Raw genomic sequence first — 18,785 nt, 5'->3', positions numbered from 1 at the left:
CACATTTTCTGCAAATGGCACCACTATAGGTTCAAGGACCTCATCCCTGTACCTCACTCCTGTCATTGCTCCCCCTGGGACCACGTAGAGACGAGTACGGTTGGCGTAGGTGATGCCTCCCCACACCATGACGCTGCCTCCCCCATAACGGTCATGTTCTGCAATACAGGGGTCTGCAAATCTCTCTCCTGGTCGCCTCCAGACTCTCGAACGTCCATCATTGTGGTCAAGGGAAAATCTGCTCTCATCTGTGAACAGAACTCTACGCCATTGCTGTCTGGTCCATCTGACATGCTCCCGGGCCCAGTTGAGACGAATTCTTCTGTGAGCAGGGGTGAGTGGGACACACTGAGCTGGCCGTCTGGCATGCATATTGGCTCTGTGAAGTCGGTTACGGATTGTTTGAGTGGAAACAATCACTCCAGTTGCTGCAGCGAAGTCATTGTTGAGGCGGCGTGCACTGTGAAAGCGGTTGCGGAGGCTGAGATTCGTCAAGTAGCGATCATCTCTAGGGGTTGTCGAAACTGGTCGGCCACTGCGGGGTCTCTCGGAGTATAGCCCTGTCTCTCGGTGTCTTTGATTTGCTCTGCTAATGACACTGTGTGACACGCCCATCATTCTGGCTACTCTTCGCTGACTGAGGCCAGCTTCCAGCATCCCTAGGGCTCTGGCTACATCTGTTTCACTTAGGTGGTGTCTTGGCATTGCTGTTGTAGGCAAGTTGTTGATTGTACAGACTAAAGACGGAATGATGGGCGTGTCACACAGTGTCATTAGCAGAGCAAATCAAAGACACCGAGAGACAGGGCTATACTCCGAGAGACCCCGCAGTGGCCGACCAGTTTCGACAACCCCTAGAGATGATCGCTACTTGACGAATCTCAGCCTCCGCAACCGCTTTCACAGTGCACGCCGCCTCAACAATGACTTCGCTGCAGCAACTGGAGTGATTGTTTCCACTCAAACAATCCGTAACCGACTTCACAGAGCCAATATGCATGCCAGACGGCCAGCTCAGTGTGTCCCACTCATCCCTGCTCACAGAAGAATTCGTCTCAACTGGGCCCGGGAGCATGTCAGATGGACCAGACAGCAATGGCGTAGAGTTCTGTTCACAGATGAGAGCAGATTTTCCCTTGACCACAATGATGGACGTTCGAGAGTCTGGAGGCGACCAGGAGAGAGATTTGCAGACCCCTGTATTGCAGAACATGACCGTTATGGGGGAGGCAGCGTCATGGTGTGGGGAGGCATCACCTACGCCAACCGTACTCGTCTCTACGTGGTCCCAGGGGGAGCAATGACAGGAGTGAGGTACAGGGATGAGGTCCTTGAACCTATAGTGGTGCCATTTGCAGAAAATGTGGGACAAAACATCATTTTCATGGATGACAATGCCCGTGCCCACCGAGCTAGGGTGGTGACCGAGTTCCTTGAGGGCCAGGGGATTGAGCGTATGGAGTGGCCAGCGAGGTCCCCGGACTTAAACCCGATAGAGCACGTCTGGGACATGATGGGGAGGAGTCTCGAGCAGCTCGAAGCCCATCCACTTGGACTGCAGCAGCTGGGTGTGGCTCTGGAGGCTGCATGGGATGCACTGGACGTCAGAGACATCAATCGCCTCATCAGCTACATGAGACAGCGCTGTGAAGCCGTTATTGCTGCAGGAGGTGGTCACACTCGTTACTGAACTGCCTGAAAGACACTCAGACATTCGTTTTTACCACTTCATGTCGGTAGCTGATACCCCTCGGGGCCCACTTTTCAGGATGTGCAGTGATGCGAGAGACATTGTGCAACAACTGAAACCACCCATGCGTGAAATTGATTACAGCGTGTTTAAGGACATTTAGGACAGTTGTACTGAGGTATTTCCAGAAATAAAACACCTTGTATAAAATCTTTATGTACGTTTTAAAAAGTGGTCCTTAACTTTTTTTGAGTAGTGTATATATATATATATATATATATACACACACATGTGCGAAATTATACAAGTACAACAGCTTTGGCAACTCTTTTATTTAAATATTTTGTGAAAGGAATTGATGAAGAGAACAATGGTAGGCGTGGCTTAAATCAAGGTTCCCCAGAGCTATCTGCCCTTTTGGAAAAATTGGTGATGCCGAAAAAATGTCTCTGCCGGGAATCGAACCCGGGCCCCCAGCTTTGAACGCCGGTGCCTTAACCACTAGACCACAGAGACGGGTTAGTGGCTAGGGCGACCACGATCCGATTGACCATCAGATAGACAGATTTTCGACACTACCAATTATAATTTCCTTTGTCGGGTGTAGGTGGGTTTTGAACAATGACAAGCCGCCATATATATATATATATATATATATATATATATATATATATATATATATATATATATCCACTTGGTATGGGATTGGTTGATATATATATTTATACATCTGGCAAGAGTACACTACAGGATACTGGGAATCACTAAATTGTTCCCCCCCCCAAAAAAAAAAAAAAATGCAGAAAATATTGTTCAGTAAACGGGTCTGTTGTTGCAACAAAGTTCATCTTGTGTGAGGTTGACTTATGCAAGTTTGATTTTTTTCCTTCATATTACAAGTTAATTTCGTTTATGATATTTTCTTTGTACGTGTGATTTAGAAATAACTTGATTAGTAAAGCCAGGGCATTTGTGTGTGTATTGTTCATGTTTCATCAAATAATGATCTTAGCATGTAACATTAATTTCTGCGTTGGCTGAATATACATCATAAATAAGCAAACACAATATTTAATGTCTATTCTTTGATGATAATTTCTATTATTTACGCGTTTCCTCAAATGTAATTTTACATTTGGAATACACATGGTTGACAGACATGATTTCAAATAGACCTGAGGGTAACTAGATACACTTTCTCTCATTACCTGATCACCATGACCAAACCTGCCAAGTTTTCCCATAGGTTTGACATCTTTTGCTTGTAAAACAAAACAACAACTCTTTGTATCTTGCTGAGCAAATTTGTCTTAATTTGTAAAATCATCTAATATTTCCTTCCAATTCCTCCACATAACCATTACTTCATACTTGCTGATTTTTTAGTACGGGTGAAAATTTCATGCATTAGAAGCTATGTGTAATAAATTTTTCCTGTCTTGTTGGTCAGATATAGCTCTGTGTTTAATTGTGAATGCACTCCAAGCTTTGTCTTAAGATATTTTTTTTTCTCTATGAAGTCTATAAAGATTATTTCCCCATTCTAGTTGCTTTTATTTAATCATTTTACTTGTTAAAGTAAAATAGTCACAAATGCACTGTTTCTAGAAACCTTCATTTTGTGTTGAGTCAACATACCATATTTCAAGAAATTCTTGCACCATTTTGTCACTGTAGGGGGAATTCTGTATTGTTTGTTTGTGTTTGTGAGAGTGTGTGTTGTTCTTCCCTCAAAATATGCCCGCTTCCTTTTCCCAACATTTCCTGTAGATATTGAACGCTCTTCCTTTTTGATAACAAAGTTTTGTATTTCCTTTCCTTTGAGAATGCATGCTTGAAATAACTATAAGAAAACCCTGTATTGATGCAGGGGATATTTTTTAGTTGAAATATATTTCAATTTCCCTATTGTATGTTACTATATTTCTATATTCACAATAATGATTTAAGATAACACATATATGCATGTAAATATGGCACACATTTATTTACTAATTGGCAGCTGAGAATACCTCGTCCTAGCTGATAATATCTAGGGCACTATTGTGCTTGACAATCAAACATTTCTTTCTGAATTTATATTGTGTTTGATGTTTTGGTTGTTCATGTGTATTTTTACATTGCAAATGTTGGTTTTATCATGGGAAAATTGAGTTTTCCTGTTGAGAATATGTCTTTTGTGACATTTGTGTTAACTTTGGAGCATATGTACAGCTCATTACATTTGTTATACAAGTAAACTGAGCCAGATGAATGTGTGTATTAAACTAAAAATGAAAACAAACAATACATGTACCCATTCACCATTGCGATGGGGTGTATATAATACATGTATATCAAAAGTAGTACATGTCCATAATTTATTCTTTACATGATATTAACACCCAAACTCCAACTCTGAATAAAATGATAGTTGTATAGATAATAGAATTCTTTTCTTTTTCATTTTCCATTATGGTTTGTGTTTATGTTTATTTTCTTGAAGCGTCATGAGCACCGATAGGTGGACCTGTGCGCTATATAAGTAGCCACCATTATTATTATTATAATCATTAGAAAAATAAAAATCACCAGTGTTCTAGTAAAGATTCCCCTCCCCCATGAAAAAAAAACAGACAACCTTTATGTTGTTGGTAGCATATGAACCATATGAACTTCCATTAGTTCAGTGGAAACTGAAATATGTTATGGCAAGGAGTAAGTTTAGGAGGTAGGAAAGGAAGCCCTTTTACAATCTTGCCTTATTTTTTGCCATGGGGAGCTTTTGGTGAAAAGACACGTCAGTTCCCCCCCCCCCCCGACAGTGTACCAACAGACATTTGTGCTTCTTAGCCAATCAATATCATGGAAAGTTGTCGGATCTGATAACTTGTTAGACCACAAATGTTGGTGGTACACTGCAGATATGCATGTAATTTCCCATTTTTTTTTTACTACAATGATGTTTTTAAAAATTGTAATTGCAGCATGTATCCTATATTTTTGTATTTTATTGTAGGTTTCTTTCCTGGCAACTTCAAGATTTGTTCTAACTTCCTGAGGCACAAGATGTCCATCATTGCCCCTCACATCTTGAAGAAGTATTCCATACCCTTCAACAAGGTAAGTGCGTCATTTATCTTGTATGGGCCCTGAAACTCAAAAGGTTAGCAATTGATCATGGGTTGATTTCTGTGACTGATTGCATTGATTAGTGTATGGTCTGTTAGTGTAAAAGTCAGCCCTTACTATCAAATGCTAAGCTTTACATGTATGTTACAGGGTCCTGGTTTTCACAAAGCATACATGTACCTGCAGACCCGATTTTTTTTGGAAAGATTGTGCCATATCAACCACTGTCCCTATTTTTTGTGAAAAAATATAAGAAATTATTTAAATTTTCAGCCCTTGTCTTCCCATTTGCATCTTTTTCTTGGGATGCAGGGTTAGCAGGTATGCATATAGTCGTTCTGATCAAATTCAATTTTTTGGTGGTTTTGTGTTGCTTTTGGAAATGTTTCTATTATGATTTATTGAATCATATTCCCATTATGCCTGATGTTTGAGGTATCTTTGGTTGAAGTTATTTGAAAATTATTGTATACTGAAGTTATATTGTATTCAAGAGGTTATACTGTGGAGACTGAGCTGTGGGCAGGGGTATTTGGAAAATGCATGTTGAAGCAAAATCATTCCAGAGGTTGCTGCTGTCACTCCGCCAAAACCAAGTCCAGGGGCCCATTTCATAGAGGACTTGCAACTGTTGTAACTTTGCCATTATGGCAACTACCATGGTAACAGGGCTCAGCAGCCAATCATAATCAAGGTTTCCATGGTAGTTGCCACAAAGCCAAAGTTACAACAGTTGCAAATCCTTTATGAAACTGGCCCCAGATCAACCAGAACTTCATTCAGGTTGGAGTTGGTTTCGTTTATATGACTGTAGCATAAGGAATTGTCAAAGCAAGTCCACAGCACCAGCAGAAGTGAGCTATCAAAGCAGGAATTGATTTCAGACTGAAGGATTAACTAAAACCATGGTGTATGTCTTTCAGTGAATATGCTGGTATGATCATTATGTGTGTTAGACTTCAAGGCACCGTTGCATAAACACAACTACTATTATCCACTGGTAACTTCAATAGAATGCTTGATTGGCATAGGCGGCGGAAGCGGGGGGGGGGGGGGGGGGGACAGGGGGGACGTGTCCCCCCTAAATTTTAGGTGGGGGGGACGGTCCCCCCCTAAATTTTGTGTTGATAACCTTTTTTTTTTTTTTTTGCTTGTCAAAAAATTTTTGTGGTCCCCCCCTATAATTTTTGGCTTCCGCCGCCAATGTTGATTGGGATTTACTTTTGCATATTTTTACCATGGTAGTTACCATTGGATGGTAAAAAAATAGATACCAGAACAATAACTTTTATGAAACAGACCCTGGTGGGTGTTCATTAAGCTGTTCATAATTTAAGAGCTTGGTGAACCTTTCCCACGTGCTAAGTAATAACCAATGAAAATTTATTGGTGAATATCATTTACCACAAGAAAGGATCACCAGTCGTTTTTAAAGTCGCTCTTAACTTACGAACAGCTTAATGAAATGGCCCCTGGGCTCTGTAATTCAAAGATTTGCAATCTTTTGCTAATTGGTATTAGCCTCTGTGTAACAGTGCCCTGGGTGCATGCTTTAATGGCAAAAACCCAACTGAAGTGCAAGTGTTATTCTAAGCTGTTTGTAATTCTACCTGCTGGCAAATCGGACATCCACAGAACTTCAGATCTGTGAAATATGAAATCCATGGTTTAAGTTCAAAGTGTATTCAAATCTTCATCCTTAATTTCCCTTTTTGTTCTTTTCTAGATTACCCAAGAGCAAGGAGAGTTTATGGTGACATTCCCATACGGTTATCACTCTGGATTCAACCATGGATACAACTGTGCAGAATCTACCAACTTTGCATCTCTTAGGTGGATCAACTATGGCAAGAGAGCAAGCTGTGTAAGTGACCACACTCACTATCTTTTCTGAAAAGTAACATTTTGATAATGTGCTTAGGTCACTCCAGTTGTATGTCACTCCTCTTGTATATAGTGTGACATAGTATGTTTTGCCATAATAATAATGTAATAGCTCTTGTCTGTTGTAGAGGAACTGTTTAAATTGTTCTGGGTTCAAAACAAATTTTCATTTAACACATATCAGGCAGGTTCTCTCTCCTTGGCTAAGAAAATATTAATAATTTCTAATGTGTACCATAATTGCTTATTAAAATCATTGTAAACATAGTTATTTGAATATCAAATGACATCTGCCCTTCCTGTTTATATTGGCTCCGACAGTGCACTTGCCAGAAGGACTCTGTTAAGATCAGTATGGAGCCATTTGTTAGGGTGTTCCAACCAGACCGCTATGAAGCCTGGAAAGCAGGAAAGGACTCCCTCTACATAGAAGAAGTGGATAACCCCACGGGACATGGCAGCAGTATGAGGAATATGAAAGAACCCCCAATGTTGTAAGTCGCAAATTCTTTGATCTATTTCCTTGTATGAACTCCTTAAACGTGTATTTCATAGTCACTTCGTTGAAAGATGAACATGTGTTTATGTCAAGGAGTGTTTATGAATGTTCATTCTTTGTTGATGTGTTAGAGAAAATTGTAGGCAAAAAGGAATTTCAGTAATGGTAAATTGTACATAATTGCAAAGATTAACATATGTTGTCAATAAATGTTTGTGTTGTAAATGTAGTCCAACGACAGTACCAATTTCAGCTACTGGGCCAGATTAGTACAAACTCCACATTAGTGCACCTACTGTTTTCTAGTAGCCAGTGAGCCATGAAATGCATAATGATGTGCAATTGCACCTTTGCTGTTTGTTCACTGCACAGGCCATTCACCCCAAAGAGTGATGAACTACCCAGGAGACACCCAGTCCACAAGAAGGATGGGAGGCGTACAAACTCTCCTAATGCACTTCCCAAGAAAAAGAAAAAGAAAGTCAAAGAACCTGATATTACTGTGGATGGAGTAACCCTCGCTGCTCTGAAGAAGAAGTACAAGAAGCTGAAGAAGAAAGCAGAAGCTGATGCGAGGTCCAGTAGTAAAAATACTGATGGAACTGGTAGCAACCTGAAACTGAAAAAGAAGAAGAAGAAGCTTAAAGATAAAGATGGTGTTTCAAAGAAGAGAAAATCTAGCTCAAGTGGGGATGGGGAGTCGCCAACTAAGAAGAAAAAGATGGATGCCAAGAGCAAGCATTCAAATGATGTCTCAAAGAAAAAGAAGAAAAAGGACCCAGTTGGACACCTGGTCATTGTTTCTGATGCTGAGAAGCTTAACAAGGAGCACAGCAGTCCCAAGAAATCCAAAGACATTGCCAAAATTCCCAAGGAAAACCAACCTAAAGGCAGGCCAAAGACAGCGGCCATGGAAGGCAGCGGTGATGCGCCTGCACCAAGGTCATCAACTAATGGATCAGATGTCAAGCCCAAGGTAGAGGATGGTGTGTCAGAAGGGGAGGAGGAGGAGGTCAACAAGGAGGTGGAAAGTGCTGTGGCCAGTAGGTGGGTCATGTTTGACCATCGGTACTCATCGGTCAAGTCACCATCGCAGGTCGTCCCCAAGAACACATACAAGCACAAGCACCAACCTAGACCTTCAAGGGAAGAGGAAGGACGGAGACAGATGGTGCGAATGAGAAAAGGCAAAGGTAAGCTCACATTTTGTCCTTATTTTTACCATACTATATAAATTTGTCTGCATTTTTTGATCTACGGTAAACCCCTCCTTCAATCAAAATTGTAAACAACAGTATTTGAAACCAGTTCATCATTTTCATGGACCAAATTGTGTGATAGATTAAGGCACTTTGGATTGGATGATTTTGGATCACAGTTGGGTCACTAATGTTGAAAAGTTACAAATTGATTAAAAAAAAGGAATAAGACAGATTTTGTTTGTGGTAAATAATTTATTATTTCAAACGCAGGCAAGTTACTGTGTGAAAGTTTTTTAATGAGAGAGACATTTGTATTAATCTAGCAAAATGCTTGTTATTTATTAGGATTTCCCTTCTATTAAATTTAACAAGAGATTTATCAATTTCCATTGTGATTAAATGATATGGGGGTTAAGCTTTATTTAGTTTGTTAAACCTATTTTACATTTTGTTGAGTAAAAAACCTGACTTTGCTAGAATTCAAAAAGTTAACTACATTTAGCATATTTTTGCAGGAATGTAAAAAAATTAACTTGTTTTTCACATTAAGCAAAAAAGAAAAAAATTGATAATATATTTAGCTTTCATCTTATTTTCATAGAAGAAAATCTCATCTAATACATAATGTTTGACTGTTTTGATATCACATTGATTTGTTGTAGACAGAAAAGTATTGGTTTCTGTCATACTGGTGCAAGGACTATGATGATTGAATGTAGATATTGATTTTACTGAAGAAGATAAGGATAGAAAGAAGGGTACCAAGGGTAGAAGCCAATGACTTTGTTTAGGGGTAAATACTTGTTTTACAGTGTTTGTCCTTGTCTTGTGTGTTTCGCAGATGTTCTAATTTGTTTGAAAAATATTGGCTTTTTTATTACACTAACATATCTTACAGTATAAAAAGAAAGAGAGGTTTCTACATGAATCTTTTCTTCTGTGTGCTTTTAATGTACATTTATGTTGATTATATTATTATTTATTAATTCTGTTGTAGGATTTTAATTTTAAAGGGAAGATAAAATATGCTAGTACCAGGAGCGGGATAGTGAATAACGTAATAGGATTTTTAGAAGATGATCATTCGTCCACTCAAGTTTAGTATATTACATTTAGTACATGTACAGCTACATAAGGGTTTATTTTGTGTTGAATGTTATTTCATTTAATAAGTTTCTTTAATACTCCTTTACATTATCCTTTCTGAGCTGCTTATTTCCCTTATGTGGTGGGTTATCTATCATTACGCGACTAATTAAAAAAAAATCACCTTCCCCTAGCTCCCATGGGAATTTGGTTAATCTCTTTGACCTCTGCATACCAATATGCTTTCATACTGATCCCCTGTCACTGGTCCTTCATGTACACCCTCTCCCTCACACAGACCGATGCCCATCACCCCCTCGTTCAGCAGTGGCCATGTTGGAATATAGGCGGGCTCTGGCTATGCCTAAGCCAGGCGGCTTACCTGAAGTGCTACCTCAAGCTCTGGTTCACACTCATTCTGGTAAATGCTCAATCAAACAAAGAACATTAAGAAAAAAAGAAGTAGCTCTTGAAAGATGGGCCTAGTCTTCTAGAGGAAGATGGTCTACGTGGATCAGGAAATTGCTGCTGCTTGTGCTTCTGCCACGAAAAGCCTTCAGACTCTTCAGGCTTTTGCCATGTTATGACTTGTGGTGTCTGGAAAATGGGCACCACCAGGCTCCATGTTCTAATTGCATTGAATAGGGTGTTTTTGCACCGTGATGCAGAATGCTTTCAAGAACCTAGAAAATGTATTGCCAATACCCTTCGTGGCAAAGAGCAACCAAGAAGTCTTTGTCAAAAATTGATGAATCAAAACAGCAGTTTTGTCCTGGACTCTGACAAACGACTTATTTGCAATTTTTTGTCAGCTCCGAAACTTTGGATGAAAGTGCTGTTTGGGTTCACCAAGTTTCAACAAAAACCTCCCAGCTGTTCTTTGTCATTTGATGGGCATTTTCAATACATTTGCTCTGTTCTTGAATTTGTTTTGCTGGTGCAAAAACTCATGACTTTCAATAGCCCAAATCAAGCACATACCGTCCATTCCGGCTTGTAGATGTTCCTGGATGTCCTTGATATTTTGGTCTTTGCTCAATGAATGTCATGACCATTGGTTGCTGATGTCACTATTCCACTTTTAAGGGGAAGTCTACCCTGACATTGGTTTTGATTAAAGTGGAAAAATAGGAGAAACATTGATGAATGTTTGACTAAAAGGCATTAAAGAATAATGTTCTTCAATTGCTGATTAATTGTGACATTACATGCAAGGAGCTGCCCATATGCCATATAAAAAAAGAAATCCATAAATTCTTATAAGTGGAAATGTATTATTCATCAAATAGAGCTTAAATCATTTGATTTTCTGAGAAATGGCATTTCATGGAATTGGGAATAACATGACAAATGGAGGAAGCTGTTTACATACATATTCATGTATGATGTCTAAAAATGAAAATTTCACAAAAAAAAAAAAAAAAAAAAATCCAGAACTCTATTTGATTGATGTATAGTCTTCAATACGATAGCTTGGTTGCAAACTCTTACTTTTTCGTTGCTATCTGTTTCGATTGGCAAAATATACTTCAAGTTACCAAAGTAGCAAATTTGCAACAGAATGTCAAATAGGCAATCAGTGGTCACAAACATCATTTTGATATGACCTAGGTCATCAAGCGCACTCCAAGGCAAACGCAGAACATTGCTGCAAGCTGACAGATGCAATCTGTTAGTTCTAGCTTGAAATGGTGCAACTACAGATCAAAAATTTCTCACAAGAGTAATAACAAAATTATTATGGAAACTTTGATACCTGAAGTGCCATTCAGAACAGAAGAAGAAGTAAGGAAGGCATAAATAAAAGGCAGTTGTCTCAGCAGTAGCAGCAGCAGCAGCAGTTATTTCCATCCCAGATGGATACAGGCGTATAGTTATACTGTACATGTATTGCAGAACAAAAATATTCTAAGCTCAATTTCTCTCTTCTAATTTGGCCACTGCTTGATGATAGAATGCACCACCAAACTTCTCCCTTTCAGCATCAATCCTCCTCTCCTTGTACTCATTGCTTTCTGTCCCTACTTTAGTTTATATTGTATGGAAGCTGAAATCATTGCAAGTTATTTGGAAGTGGGAGGTATGAAATGCAACCCTTTATTTCTGGGTTTAAAGTGCTGGGACCATTCACGAACATATTTTTTACTCCTTAAGGCTTAGGCAGTGAATTAGCCTTTTTAGAAAAGAGAAATTGAAATCAGTTTGTACATGTAGGGCTTGTAAAGTTGTATACATATTTTTCTTCCTTTTCATTTTTTATTCATGTGTCTCTTAGTCTTGCTTTTCTTTGCTACTAATAATGTTTTTTTCTTCCTTTTTCTATTCACTTTTTATTCATGTGTGTTCAAAAGGTTGTTGATTCCATTAAAGGTCAAATTATTTATTTCATATTTAGAAATTTTATTATTTATTATTGTATTTGTATTATTATTGTTACTTCAATTTTTTTTTTTTTTTTGGGGGTGTAATTTATAAGTAATGTCTTTGTAGAGAATGAATTGGCTTATGAACCTTAGTGTTTCAAATCAACATTCATTTTACTTATTTGTAGTTGTGTTCAAGTTATTACTATTTGAGCTTAGACTCTTTACCACCCACCAAATAAATAAGACTACTTGCATTCAAATCAGTATATCTACTCAAACCTGGGCACATCTCTTCATAAATTATGTGCATATTTAACTTCACATATTTTGGTTTTTGTAATTTAAGAAGTAAATCATAATGGTAGTTTGCAAATATACCTGTTGATGGCTTTTTTTTTCAGTCAAGTCATTAGAAAAAAAAATCTGTGATATTGCAATTCACATGTGATTCTCTGTTCTTTTGTAGCCTTTACAATCAAAGAATCCAGAGCAATGAAGGACTGGGCGCGTTCCCTCAACGGTCTTTGGGTTACTCAGCCTACTAACTTCATGATGGAGAAGGTTCATAATGCTTCCATGGCTGATCAGAAGCCAGGATGCTGTGTTTGTCGGATCTTCTATCATGACAAGGTGCATTTCTTGTTAGTTTTCTTGGGTTTCATGTTTTTCTTAATGTCTGCAGATACAGGTACAGTATCAAAATTTGTATTTATAGGCATTATAAGTGCCTGCTTCTTTTGATTCATGAATATACAACGGGCTGCCAACTCTGACTTGAGTCACATTTCATTTACAATGATTTTATTTTCCTACACCCACACACATGCAATTGGTGGTTGCATACATATCCAGTATCCATTACCCAGCTTTCGCTGAAACTGTTTAAATTGCGATCTTTAAAGAAAACTTGGAATTTTCAAAAAGCTTACAGAAATGTTCTGATGAACTAAGATTGACCTTACCATAGTAAGAGACCACAGTATGATTTATGTAGAAGATTATATTTCTATTTCACTTTACACCAACTTTCTACTATTAATAGAAAGTACTTAACAAGCATACATTTTGTTCATGACTCAGTAGAGAAGAAAATTAATAAGCTCTGCTATTCATTCTTTTCAATTCTATTAGCTTGCGCAGCTTTGCAAGTATTAAAAGAACGATACAAAGTGATACTTTAATATAACATGAAAGTATGAATAAACAGCAAGTCTATTCAGAAGTAACAAGGATATTACAAATGTATGGGAGTCTATTCAGTAGTACCCAGAGTAATGCATGAATAGATGAAATGCAGAGGATTATTCTTTGTTCATGAGGGGGGGGGGGGGCATTGGACATCTATTGTTGCCCCCCCCCCCCAAAAGATAATCCTCTATGCTGACACCAACACCCATGATTTAGAAGAACTCTGAGGTATGTATGAATATATGTGGGAAGGTACCCTTAGTCTATTCAGAAGTACCCTGAGTGTATTACAAGTACTCTGAAGTACATGTATGAATAGATTGGAAGTCTATTCGTGGTAAATTTTAATAGGAGTTAATTGAAAGCCTTTTTTTTTCAATACTATATTTGCCAGGTTCTGTATCACCTTCAGGGCATGGCTTTGGTATACTTAAGGGTTATGAATACATCTTTTGAATGAACAACAGCAACAAAAAAAGAACCTTTGTTATAAAGTATTAGATAGAGGTCAGAAGTACCCTTCTAAACAATAACTGGGGTACATGAAACCAATAGATAATAAAAATTACTCTATTGACAGGTTTATTAATTTCTCTGATTTGGTGCAAGAACTATTCCATTCATTCATCAGGTCTTGCGTAACTGAAGCTTATTGTTATTGTCTCGCCCACCAGAGGTGAAGGCGAGACTTAGGGATCCAAATGTCGTCCGTCCATCGTCTGTCATCTGTCCGTCGTCTGTCCGTTTACATGCAAGACTCTTATGACAAGTGTTATTCCATCCCAGTTATTTCACAATGAAGTTTCGATACAATTCTTTTGCGTGCCCTCATAAATCAAAATATTTCTGGTTATTTTCATAAGTGGGCGAGACACAAAATCGCTTTTGCCTTGTATATTATTTAAGTTGTAACGTTTGAACATCTTCTCTCCATACAGCTTGGTATCTACGATGAAGATGACTCGGGCAAAACCGTGCTGGTTGGGTCTTCCCAGGACTATAGGAAGTTTGTTCTTACACCAGAAGACTGCTTTGCTGCTACTCAGGAGAATTCCAACCCATCGTGTCATAACTCTCTCATCGATGCTGAGGCGTGTAGCCCCATACTCACATGTAGTTCTTGCAATATGGCTGTCCATGCTAGTAAGTGGGTTTCCAGATTTGTAGAAATTGTACAAATTTGTACTTATAGTGAATGGGCATGAGCAAAATGATGCAAAATTTCACATGAGGTGAAAGAAAGCTGCTCTGTTCAAAGATGCTTAATTTGTAAACAATCTGTTTTCACTTAATTCAAATCTACAAATGTTGTAAAATAAGAGATAATAAAATTACATTTATTATCACTATAACAAAAACAAAAATGAAAGTGAGTCAAGCATGTTAGTTACATAAACAAAGAATTGTCAACATTGACTGTGTTATAAATCTTAGCCGAGTCAACCCTGAGTAAAGATCAAATGACGGAAAGGAAATAAATAACACAAACAAAAACATAGCTAATTAAATATAACAATATCCAATGAGTCTCAAAGTTGAATACTTAAATTCAGGCAATATCCGTGTACTTGCATCGATATGTGGTTTTTCTTTCATCTATTGAGGGACTGTATACCTCAAAATTTTAACCAGCATAAGCCAATGCATTGCCTTCAATTGAATCAAATTCTTTTCTTGTTGTTTTCTGGAAATCAGGTTCTTGATAACAATATATTGATACCACAAAGTGATTTCTCTTTGTATAAATGGCAATTATTGATATCAAGAAGTAGAATGGAGTGGTAAAATGACTTGCCATATCAAACTCAACAAATTACTGTCCAGGGCCCATCTTATAAAGAGTTGCGATTGGTACAATCGATTACAACTATGGAAAGCCATCAACGACAACATCTAAACTAAATACTTGTTCAAAAAAATTCTAGATACGATGTATATTCATACAGTCATCGTTTTTGTGACAATTCAGTGTGCTACCCTTTGTTTACAATAGATATTGTTGAATTTCCTGGAGGAAAAATTATGACATTGATGGATTTCCATATAGCTGAGGTTGATCGAATCCGTCATAACTCTTTGTAAGACGGGACTATTGTTTCCTACCTTGAGACATGATTGAATGGTAACAAACTAATGTTGTTATCCCAACAGGTTGTTATGGACAAGCCCCAATAGAAGGTGAATCACCATGGGTCTGTGAGAGGTGTCAAGAAGAAGACTGGTCAGCAGTAAGTATGCATGGGTCCCGGTGACACAAAGCTTAGCAATTGATCGGGTATTTGATTCATACGCTTTATTGCATGTAATAGTAATCAGTGCAATGAAGAAAGAGTTAAGTGAAAAGTAGCCCCATCATCGAGAGCTAAGCTTTGTGTCACAGGGCCCTGATTTAAAATTCACATAGAACACTTGTGGGAAAATTGGCAACAATTTTGAGGTTACGCATTCCTTGATGTTATTTATGAAGAAATTTTTAATAAGGCCCACCCCACAGAATTGCTTTTCAGATTTCCTCACATTAAAAATGTGGCGGAAAAAAAAACCCCAGGTGAAATAGTTTGATTTATTTAAACTTCAACTAGAAAAAGTGACTCGCACATATTTTGTTCGTGCTGAAGTGCCCTCCCTCACTAACCATTCTTCTCCCATACAGCATGGCACCTTCAAATGCACCAGCAACAGGTGCATCATATGTGAAATACACCTTCACGAGGGCGATACTTTCACCAGCAACTCTACCAGCCTGTCTCACCAAATCAAGGGCAACATCACATGCACTACCACTAATGTTGTATATCTCATCACTTGCAGAGTTTGTAGGGTACAATACATAGGGGAAACCAAGACCACACTCAAGAAACGATTCTACGGGCACAGATCCACCGTCAACACAGCAAAGCTGGACACTCCAGTTGGCCGCCATTTTAACCTCCCCAACCACTCCATCACTGACATGATGCTACAGGGCATCGAATCTTTAGGTACCCGTCCTGACTCAGTCCGTACTAGCAGGGAGAAGCTCTGGATGAGACGACTTCGCACCACCCAACCTCATGGCCTGAACATCCAAGAGGGGAACGACTGATTTTTCTTTCCTATCCACTTTCAATTTATATATACATATAATTTTTCCCCTCAGCTCTTTTGAATAGTTACATTATAGTTTCTTACTCTACTTTCCTCCCATATCTCATACAAGCTCAGCTCCAATTTTTCCTTCCTTATTCAGGCGATATAATAATTATTATATATATATATATATATATTTGTTTTTTCTCCACTCACCTCTTTTAGATTTACCACATTTGCTTATTTACATGTATACTATGGTTTCTTCATAATACACCCCCTCTCTTCTATATTTGCTTTTACCTTCTTAGGCAATTTGCTTCCTCTTTTTTACATATACAGGTTTTTTTTTTTTTTTTTTTTTTCCCCCTACTATATAGTCTTATGTTTTTTTCCCGTCACACCTAGCGGATTACAATATCAGTTACACCATATGTGTATTTATATATTTTTTCATATACATTTCTTTTTTGGATATATTTATATACATATCACTTATAGATACATATTTACACTTACCTTCTTCTCTTAGTTTGTTTAATGCTTTATCATATATACTTATATGTCTTTTGCACATTATCAGTTGTTCCCCATTCTTTTTCTTTTTTTCCCCCACTCTTATGCACCAGTTTATTAAGCCTTTCTTTGTAACCTGTTTGACCCACCTCTCACTAATTCTCTTGTTTTTCATCCCATTATCACTGTTTTGTTCCAGATCCTGTTTGATGTTGCCTGCCTCATTATTTTAATCCCTCTTGGCTTGAGGTCTTTTACTGGCCTTACTTACACTAACTTCCCTTTGCGTCTGCCTACTCCTTTTCTTTCATCCCCTTCACTAACCTGATTGGTCTTCTCTACTCACTAATGCCCCTTTTGTCTCCTTGTTTCTAGTGTTGCTGTAGCTTGTTTGTGGTCTATATTATGGTTGTTCCACTTTATATGTTTGTCATTTTGCCTCCGACGAAGATTCTGCTAGGATCGAAAGCTTAGGCCCCTTTTTGACTTTCTAATTCGCACATATTTTGTGTAATTTGGTTTTTATAGAAAAGTGTGTTGTCTGGGGCGATTTTTTTTTTGACCTATGGAAGGTGGACTGATAATTATTTTTTATTGACTGTAGGTCTGTTGTCTGTGCAACCTTCGGGGCGGGGCACTGAGACATACCACTACCGGGAAATGGGCCCACATCATGTGTGCTATGGCTATCCCAGAGGTCCGCTTTGTCAATGTAGAGGAGAGGAGTCCCATCGATTGCTCGAACATCTCGGAAGCAAGGTTAAAACTGGTAAGAACTCTTCAGTTTGGTTGATTTGCTAGATCCTGGGCTCCACTGCAAACTGTTAATACCGTAATTTTGTGGTTGAATGTGAACTGCTACCCCAAACCAATATTTAGTCACCAGGGAAGGTTCTCTGGAAAAAGGCCAAAATAGTAATTTGGCCATCAAAAAGACAAAAGGAAAATATTAGCTTATCTGAAAAAAAAGTAATTATTCTTCTTCATACAGTCAAATCTTGAAGTTGTAAGACGAGATCCGAGAGTTTTTTTATATCACTTTGTTCAGACAGCTTGGAAGTTCACGGAGATAGCACAATGTGCACATCTCATTCTTGAGTAAACCCCTTTCAACCTTGTTTTTTCTCCTTATTCCTTATTCTTGAAGCTCTCATAGAATTTCATCTACATTCAATCAAATAAATCTGTGGGTTATTTCAGTTTAAAATATTACTTTAAAGCTAAATGACACTAGTTGCAGTAAAATACTGATTTTGTGAGAAAGTCTGTAAAACCAAGGTTAAGTATTACTATATCATCGTGGATCTAGATCTGGTACAGTTACATAAACTGAACTTTGTGAAATCATAATATCTAAGCTAAAAAACGATCACACTGAAGATCGCCAACACAGATAGGCACACGTGGGACAGTGTATTATTATTGCTGGAATAAAGACCCGACGGAAGTGAAAGAATCCGCGCTTATTTTGCTTATTTCTCAGCAATTACACAATTTCTTCCAGAATCCTTTGGCACATATTTTTTATTCATACAAACAGACACTTTGGTGATCATTATATTAAATTCTGTAAAGTCATTTTGAGATCGTCCCCACAACTGGAATTTATCTTTAAAGCTTACGATGTTCTTTATCTAGGTCATTAAAAATATATTTTGGGTGACTTATTGTTGGTATTGAGGTGGCTGGTCACAAATCATAATATCATTGAAGTCCTTAATTTTGATTGACAGTGAGCATCATTACCGTTGTTACCCTTTGATTTCAAAGTTGTTATGGTGTAGTAATCAATTTGTTATTATTCTTTTTGAATACTCTCTTTCCAGAAATGTTTTTTCTGCCGATCGTTCATCAAGTACAGCCCTAAGTTTGGATCCTGTATCCAGTGCTCTGTGGGCAAGTGTGCCATATCATTCCATGTAACGTGTGCCAATGCAGCGGGGGTGATCATGGAGCCGGGGGTCTGGCCATGTGCAGTCTTTGCCACCTGTATTAGACATCCTGTCAACGTCAAAGATTGGGTGAGTGTCCATCTATTCATTGTGCTTTGTTACCCTTCTGCTGTACTGACACTGGTGTTATACATGTATGTTAGCGATATGATATGTGTTTGCATGGTGCTTTTCGAGGCATTGGTGATTTACTTGTGATTGTTTGACAGCAGAATATTGTTG

The 18,785-nt window shown here is 38.1% G+C and overlaps 1 protein-coding gene across 4 annotated transcripts in view; it reads left to right on the top strand.

The window, feature by feature from the left end:
- The window catches only part of LOC129271070 (lysine-specific demethylase 4A-like), a 35,323-nt gene that overhangs the window by 11,159 nt on the left and 5,379 nt on the right, over window positions 1-18,785 (top strand). For 3 of the 4 annotated variants that reach the window (XM_054908423.2, XM_054908424.2, XM_064106204.1), the window contains exons 7-16: window positions 4,689-4,792; window positions 6,528-6,665; window positions 7,007-7,179; window positions 7,557-8,377; window positions 9,771-9,893; window positions 12,305-12,468; window positions 13,965-14,169; window positions 15,178-15,254; window positions 17,216-17,380; window positions 18,438-18,632. In XM_054908423.2, the coding sequence (XP_054764398.2) occupies window positions 4,689-4,792; window positions 6,528-6,665; window positions 7,007-7,179; window positions 7,557-8,377; window positions 9,771-9,893; window positions 12,305-12,468; window positions 13,965-14,169; window positions 15,178-15,254; window positions 17,216-17,380; window positions 18,438-18,632 (2,165 nt within the window). The remainder of the gene's footprint in view (window positions 1-4,688; window positions 4,793-6,527; window positions 6,666-7,006; window positions 7,180-7,556; window positions 8,378-9,770; window positions 9,894-12,304; window positions 12,469-13,964; window positions 14,170-15,177; window positions 15,255-17,215; window positions 17,381-18,437; window positions 18,633-18,785) is intronic. The other variant, XM_054908425.2, reaches the window with a different exon arrangement.

This window comes from Lytechinus pictus, chromosome 11 (assembly GCF_037042905.1).
Source record: "Lytechinus pictus isolate F3 Inbred chromosome 11, Lp3.0, whole genome shotgun sequence".
Taxonomy (NCBI): domain Eukaryota; kingdom Metazoa; phylum Echinodermata; class Echinoidea; order Temnopleuroida; family Toxopneustidae; genus Lytechinus; species Lytechinus pictus.
This window is presented reverse-complemented; position numbering and strand designations above follow the sequence as displayed.